Below are 8540 nucleotides of genomic sequence, written 5' to 3'. Positions count from 1 at the left end.
AGATCAACGATTTTTCAAGACCAAATATTGGCAATTTTGAACCAAAACACATGAATTCTAGTAGTGTGTTACGGACCTCAATTTTCTAATGATTTCTTAAAGCACTGACCTCAATTTTCTAATGATTTCTTAGAAAACAGGATCCAAGTTTAAAAAGCATTTAAAACCAGCTTCAAGTAAACTTTTACTTCTAATCAATAAAGTAACAAATATCTTATGCCCCATGCGGGTAATCATTTAAGTCCTTTCTGTTGGCTTCAAGGAGAAAACGAGGGCTGTAGATGCAAATGATACATATTCATATCACTTAGCATTTACCCTTCGATTGTACTCACTTGTATAACCTCATCATTCTCATAAAGCCGGACTAGGTGTTTAACTACCTTTCAATACAAAGACCTTGTTACTTGTCCTCTTAAGTTTGGGGATGCATAACAACAAATTGTGGTCCAGAAAACTGGTGTGGTTATTCTTTTTTCGAACTTTGAAAGGCTTGGATATTTAATTTGAATTGTTACAATAAGCTGTATATGATGCTTGTCACAAGGGTATCTATATGGTTTCAAGTGGGCATGAATCCGTTAGGACAATAGCACCGCAAAACTCTGATCTATATAGTATACATGCTCTACTTGTTTTACCTGGGCCCGGAATCCAACTTGTTGAAAATTCTCTGTTCTGCAGTCAATTTGCAGATATCTCAACATAATTTCGATTCTGTGATCCATTTTTTATGTTTGCTAAGCTAAATGTTGTGCTCATCAAGACATGATATGAGAATTGTTTAGTCCTGCAGTGCAAAAATCTATTCTTGGCTAATAGAATAGAGGCTCTTGATTTCAGTCTGTCTTTTTCATCTGCTACTTGTTTTCCTTTCGGTTTTTTGTTACATGTCATCATTTATGTTTCCAGATAATTTTCATATATTTTGAGGTTAAGATTCGCCAACTTATTAGTTTATGGCCCCTTTCTATACTTCTTAAAATTGATGATGACTATTCTACATAGGATGTCAGCAACTTGACAAATTTTATCCAGAAAACTTTTGGAGTAACACCAGAAGAAAAACAACTTTCCGTGAGTGGCCGTAACTGGGGAGAAGTTGATATAAATGGTGAGCAGACTAACATTGTTGTTGATTTGTTTCTAGATATGAACCTATCATTTTTGCTTGGATGTTGCTATTCTGATTCACGTTCTTACCAAATAATACTGTATGTTCTTGTATCTTATATAGTATTTCTCATCTCTTTTTTCTCACATGCACTCATACAGTCATACAGACACACAACCTCACATCCAGAATACCAGAAACCACACTGTAATACTCACACACAACATCCATTCACACCTCCAACCCAAAGTATGGCCTAGTCCAGTCCATGCTCCTGATTCCCTGACCTGCAGTTGGTAGACCTGATCTGGAACGTCAAAACTGGTGGCCTCATAAATGAAAGAATAGCAAATAATGATTAAATTTTAGCAATCTGTTTTGATATGCTAGGAAATGTACATGCTACGCATGTACAAAAGTTTTTATTCGGTTAGTTAAATTTAAAACTAAAACAAACTATGTACATAATTTTATAGAGTTCCGTATAATGTAAATTTCTTTGATCCAAGTAAGAGGTGGAAGAAATTGTTTTTTTGGCCAACCCTAATTTCTTTTTGTAAGCCCTATTAGTTTAAGATTCTAATTCTACGTCTTTCGTTTAATAGGATCCTGAGAAGATTCTGATTCTAAATTCTTGAGACTTTTTTTGGAATTCTAATTTTGTTATCATTATTCATATCTGTATAATGAGTATTTTGTGTTTTATTATTTAAATTATTGAATTTAAAGCAATTGTATAATTTCTAAAAAAATGATCATTGGCTACCAGTCACAGTTGACACTTTTGTAATTTAACCGAAATGACCACGACTAGCACCGGGAGCCAGGGGGCATTTCCCTTTTAGCCAGCACCTGCATGCAGCAGTTGAATTCTCTTCTTAAATCTAACGATTGCCATTATACCTGATGGTTTAAGAAATATATGTTTTGATATGAGGAGCCAACAGCTGCAAAGGTCAACCATTGAATTCAAACACGGAAATAAGTATCTACCAAAGCATTGGACACAAAATACATCATCAGCAGTCATAGACTCATAAAATGGAAAAGGTATAAATATTTCAATATTTTGTGATTGATAAAGAACAAAATCAGTTGCAATAGAAAAGTTAGGTTTAGGTATTGTGTAGAGATTTTATGCAATAATAAACTTCTAACTCAGAAATCCGAGTCCTAGGGATGTTCTAACTTCAAATGTAATTGGGTCAACTATCAATAATATCTAATTTCAGATTATATGCCCATACAATAAAATATGTTATCCATCAAATTCCATACAAAAAAGAAAATTTCACTTGTTATCCATCAAATTCCATACAAAAAAGAAAATTTCACTTCTCCTGAAAATTTACCTTTATATATAAAACATCAAAGTGATATAAACTAAATAAGCACAAAATAGTCGTACTCTGAGATTGTAACAACAATGAACAAAAACTTAGCTTCAGGGTCAACCATAGTTATGAATATCATACAATGAGTGAGCATATTATATTTTATGATAAGGTACAAGTAGGGGGAAAAACCTATTATGGTAATATAGTAAGGTTCAATATTCAAATATCATATAACTTGCCTCTTGCACGTATAATAGATACACGATATAATACGATTTACGACACAGTACTAATCACACATCACACAACAAGTTAGTTCTGTTCTTTAAGTTGGCTTTTGGGGTGTTTTTCTTTTGTGTGCTTCAATTATGCAGATAGAAAGTGCGGAACCTGTTCAATTCAGAGTTATTCACAGAATTGTGCTGAAAATCCACCATTCTACTTTATTTTTCCTTCCTTTTTCTTTGGAGCTCACATCCCAAGCCACGATGAGCTTCTTGGACCTCTTTTAAGCCATCTCTGGCCCTCTTTCTAGATCCACCAACCTCCAAACCATAGATCCACCAACCTCATTGAGGCGACGAAAATAAAGTTATTTCTTTTGGAAGCTGGTCATACTTGTTGAAGATGATGGTGATGCTGAGTGATAGTTTAGGGAATATTAGTTGGTGCCAAATTGGGCTTGTTCGTTGTTTCTAGGATGAGTTGATACTTATAAACTTGTTTTAGAAATTTAGTGTTCATGAAACTAATTATCCAGATGAACTCGTAGTTGCCGCTTATATGGCATGTAGTTGCTGCTAGCATGAAGCAACTGCCCAGGATTACATACACTATGGTTTGGTATGAGAAGCTGTCTTGTCTGACAGACTAAAACATAAGAAAGCAATAGGAAGATAGCTCGTGTATCGCTTCAGCTGCATCTTTTTTTTTTCCTTTTTTTTTCTCTTTTTGGTTTCATATATGTATTCTGGGTGGTGTTCATCTACTTACCTAGACAATAGTAGATGCTACTTTAGCGTCTTATATTGACTGATTGCCTTGGTTTTCTGTAGATCTATTTATTGACTTTGTTATTATATATCCTTGTATGTCTATATGTTGCGTGTATTGTATTCTGCTCATTGTCATCTTAAATTTTTGCAGGAAACTTGCTGACTTTTCTGGTAGGATCAAAGCAAGCTTTTGAGGTTTCTTTAGCCGATGTTGCACAAACTCAGCTGCAGGGGAAAAATGATGTTTACATGGAATTCCATCTCGATGACACAACAGGGGCAAATGAGGTAGGCTATACACTATATTCTATTTCTGCATCACCAAGCTATATGTCAGTGAATTTTATCTTCTGGAATTGGTTGAATGTGGTTCTTCAAAGAATACCGGGTACATTTTTATCTTTGCCTGGAGGAGTTAAAGCAAGGAGATACGACCTTTATAATGTCTGTGCTAGATTCTATGATGAAACTGTTCTCATCATCTCTTGGTAGCTAAAACCCTTTTACAGATATGACTTTGGAGGTTGTACTTTGTAGAGGTGTACGAGTTAGCCACTATTACAGTTTTCCACAACAAGACAATTTAGGTGATATCAGATATCCTATGTCAGAGTGTTGTATGAATGACAAGTTGTAATATATGGTGATTCCTGGATGTCCCATGGCAATCTAGAATTACCAAGTCAGTTATGGGAACCGGAATTTCATACATGACTATAATTAGTAGTGACTAATTAAGAGCATAACAGAAGTCAGAACTAATATGTTAAAGGCGAAGTTGGTCCCTGTACTAGGGCTTCATGTCCAAATTGGTCCCGTCACTTTCTTTTTTCTCAACTTAGTCCTCATACCATACTATAGTTACAAAGTAGCCCTTTTTAACATCCGTTAGAAATTGAGTGTTAATTTTCATTTCTGACCACATTACCTTTAAGAGGATAATGTATTTTACCCTTAAGAGATCCATGTACTTTTGATTTAGAACATCTGACCAATTTAAAATCAATCTAAACCTTGCTAAGATAATCAGTCATTGATTTACACTTGACACTTATATGAAAGACAACATGTTCTAATTCCCTTTTACTCTTTCCTAATTAAATTTCCATTTTCTTTGCTCAAATAAAGTTTCATCTCATTGCATGAAGAGCTCAAGACCTGACCTTGCTTTATTACACATTCTCATTAAGAGAAGAAATTAACGATTGAAAAAACTCCCTGCACCAAATGGAAAATGAAAAAGGTTTAAAAGAGTGTATTAGAGATAATCAATAAAAAATAGAGATGCTGAGTTTAGGCTCTTGGTAAAAAGTTACGTTCAAAGAAAGATATATTATAAAATATAATATCAGAATCTTAAATCACACATTCCTAAACCAAGAATATATACTTAAGATCACAATCAGACACTCTTATTTGCAACACAACGTGATTAACCCTCTTGCGTGTTTATGAATTCTTACATTGTGACTTCGATGTGTCTTCTTATATATCTTCCCTAACTAGTATTATGAAGGTTGTACTCTTCTGTTGTCTTTTTAACACAAATTCTAAGCAATTACAACACTCGGTTGATGTTGTATTACGTGCTTTTATTAAAAAAGAATTTGATGTCAAGGAAAAAATTATAAATTTCAAGATACATCAATTTTTCAGGGGTGGAAAAAGAAACGTCATAGATGATCCGCCTCACGTTTTTTTTTTGGGGGAGGGGGTGAGTCTCTGTGGTTTTTGGAGGGTGGGTCAGTATGAGCATCGATGAATGGATAAAAAATTACTTCTGGTTAAGTACCTAGAACTTATTACCTTTTTTATATTACTTAACTTTGGGTAATTTTAATTAAAGAGCAAAATGACCTACTGGCTTTTTGATAATTTTAGCAAAAGAGCCAAAGTTACCATGTTGCCAATTTTTAAATATGAACACTAGTGAATTATGTTATAGAAATCCATCGAGATTCTATCATGGTCATTAATCTGATATTTGATCTTTTTTTAAATGGAACAAATTCGGAATGATAGTATTGTCCTTACAATTTTTATTTAATGGAATTTTTAATTGAGAGTTAAAATATGACTAAGATTAATAACATACTAATAGTTCTTTTAAATCCAATAATGATATTTATTAATAGTATTGTTCTTACAATTTTTATTTAATGGAATTTTTAATTAAGAGTTAAAATATGACTAAGATTAATAACATACTAATAGTTCTTTTAAATCCAATAATGATATTTATTAATAACAAATTCTCATCCGCAATGCTAATTGCAACACGACAATTCAAATTAAAACATATATCAATGAGATTGACAACATGGAGATCTCATGAAAATGAAAGAGAAAACATCTAATGGATCCAAATTAAGTTTTTCCTTGATATTGTCATAATGCATTGAACCCTTAATTACCAAATATAAATAAATATATATTAATAAAAATATAAAATTAAGTACTGGATTAACTACTAAAATCATCAAATGAAATAAAATACTTAAAATTATAACATAATTGAAAAGTGGAAATTATATGCTAAACTGAAACAATTTTTAACAAACTAATACCTAGGCTCCGTTTGGATACCATGGTGTTTTACTTGTTTCCATGGTGTTTTTACCAAAAACAAAACATCATGCGTTTAAAAACAATGGTGTTTTTTGAGCTAAATCATCATCAAACCAAAAACACAACACTTATTTCAAAACACATTTTACGTGTTTTAAGTTTGATGTTTTGGTTTTGAGTTTGAGGAGGTGTTAATATAATATCTAACATAATATATTAAATATAATTAATATATAGTTATTATCAACATACTTATTATAGTATACTATATTATCTTATAATTAATCAAATATATTAGTAATATTTATTAAATAATATAAATATATAATAATTAAAATATCTTATAAAATAATATAATAATGTAAAAATAATATATTCATAATATAATAATATTGATTTATATCATAAAATTAAAGTATAATATAAAAATATTAATATATTATACACTAAATAATTTAATATATTATAAAGTAAAATAATTTTTAATACTAAAATAATTTACTGCTAACTAATGTTAATGTAAAAATAATATATTTACAATATAATAATATGTATTTATATCATAAATTATTAAAGTATTATTAATAAACTCTAACATATTAGAAACTATAATATATTATGTAATATTAAAATATTTGTAATATATGAATTTATTAATAATGTAGTAGTAATAAAATAATATTAACATTATTAATAATACTATATTCTATTAATAATAGTATATTATTATATTAATAATAGTATAATATTATAGAAATAATAAAATAATTTTATTTTAAAAATATTATATAATATATAACAATAACAAATTGATATACCAAAATAATTAATATATAAGTATTTGAAAATAATATGTAATGATTATAATATAATAATAATTATAACATAATATAACTCATTAAAGTACAATATAATATTATAATACATTATACAATATTATATTATATTATACCAATACTTATAATATTATTATAATCTATACTAAATATTATAATATTTTATTTATAATATATTTTATTATAATTAATGTATAATATATTAATAATATGTTTACTACTAATGTTGTAATAGGTCAAACTAATGTTGACAAAAACACTCAACATGGTATTTTGAAAACACTTTAAGAGAAAAACACAACACCATGGTGTTTTTTTACAAAAACACAACAAGAAAAACAACATGGTATCCAAACAAAGCCTTAAGATTACACATGAAGTGGATATCTAAATTAAACTAACTCAATGGCGAGAGTTCATTCTTCTGAGAGATTTCAAAATGGCAAGGTGAGCGCGGCCAATATCCGCCAATGTACGCTATGAAGAACCATTAAAAACAACTCCATGTGCATGAGACGTTATATTTTTCTTATTACATTTTCTTGCTTTGCCATTTTCACATAATGAACAGGTATAAATACCGTTCCCGCCTCCAGCTGATAATTCACCAGCTAAAAATGCAATATAATAGAGATCAAAATTTTCCTAAATTTCAGCAGTGGGATCATTACAGGAAATAAATGAATACTCCTCGAAAGAATCACTAATGGTAATGATTTCCTGCTACACAAAAAAATATTACTCAAGTAAAAGGATATTTGCTTCTAAAAAAATAGGTTTAGAAGATGGGACACTAATGTCTTCATCTGGAACTCAATAGTGTTAGATGATCTGTCAAAAAAAACTTTAATTATACAAGATGTATCCAAACATAAGCACTATAAAATTTCAAAAATATCTCATGGAGCGATTAATCTTTTATTCTATATTTTTAAGAACATAGACAAAGCATAATCAAGTCAGAATTTAATTAATTGGGTAAAAATCAGCATAATTCCCATTAATTCAATTACCTTGCTTCAGATGAGGGGCAACCAGATTCTCATGGAGCAGTTGAAGGTTTTACTATAGGATTTAAAGTTGTTGATTACGCATTATTGATTTTATAAATAAAATGATTGTGCGAAATTAATAATATATTTTCTTTATAATAAATATGAAAAATAACTTTCTTAAATTAGAGAGACTACATTAATAAAGATTTTAAGATTGATTAAAAAGGAAAATATCAAATTTGCATATAAATTAAAAATTTTCTAAAATTGAGAGTAACAAAATTTCTTTCAAACTTAGAAATTATTTGAATCTGCCTAAGAATGTCAATTTGTTTATGAATTTGTTTAGAAGTAAAGTACCAATATAATATATTATGTTAGGCAAGAAAAACTTACCCGTATTCTTGATCATATTTCTTCAACGATGATTTCGAATGAGAACAATCGCTACTTGGAACGAAGGGGGATCTAAGCAACTTTTATTTACTAATTAACACAAGTTTTTTTAGGAGAAATGAATTGGGGAAGAAACTAATGCAGGTCAAAATTTGTTCAGATATAAGCATTACTACACGTGTAGGTGATTTTTAACACTTGCCGCAACATGAGCAACATTTATAGAGGTTTGAGAGTACTGCTAAGTTTATAGGGTTAATTTCATGAAATACCCCTGAAGTTTAGGGAAACCCCTTGAA

At 29.8% G+C, this 8540-nt stretch overlaps 1 protein-coding gene across 2 annotated transcripts in view; it reads left to right on the top strand.

Moving 5' to 3' along the window:
• Window positions 1005-8540, top strand: part of LOC109835633 (FACT complex subunit SSRP1-like) — a 20670-nt gene continuing 13134 nt past the window's right edge. For both annotated transcript variants that reach the window (XM_020403607.1, XM_020403608.1), the window contains exons 1-2: window positions 1005-1114; window positions 3598-3734. In XM_020403607.1, the coding sequence (XP_020259196.1) occupies window positions 3696-3734 (39 nt within the window). In that variant the 5' untranslated portion in view covers window positions 1005-1114; window positions 3598-3695. The remainder of the gene's footprint in view (window positions 1115-3597; window positions 3735-8540) is intronic.

Source organism: Asparagus officinalis, chromosome 3, assembly GCF_001876935.1.
Source record: "Asparagus officinalis chromosome 3, Aspof.V1, whole genome shotgun sequence".
NCBI lineage: Eukaryota > Viridiplantae > Streptophyta > Magnoliopsida > Asparagales > Asparagaceae > Asparagus > Asparagus officinalis.
This window is presented reverse-complemented; position numbering and strand designations above follow the sequence as displayed.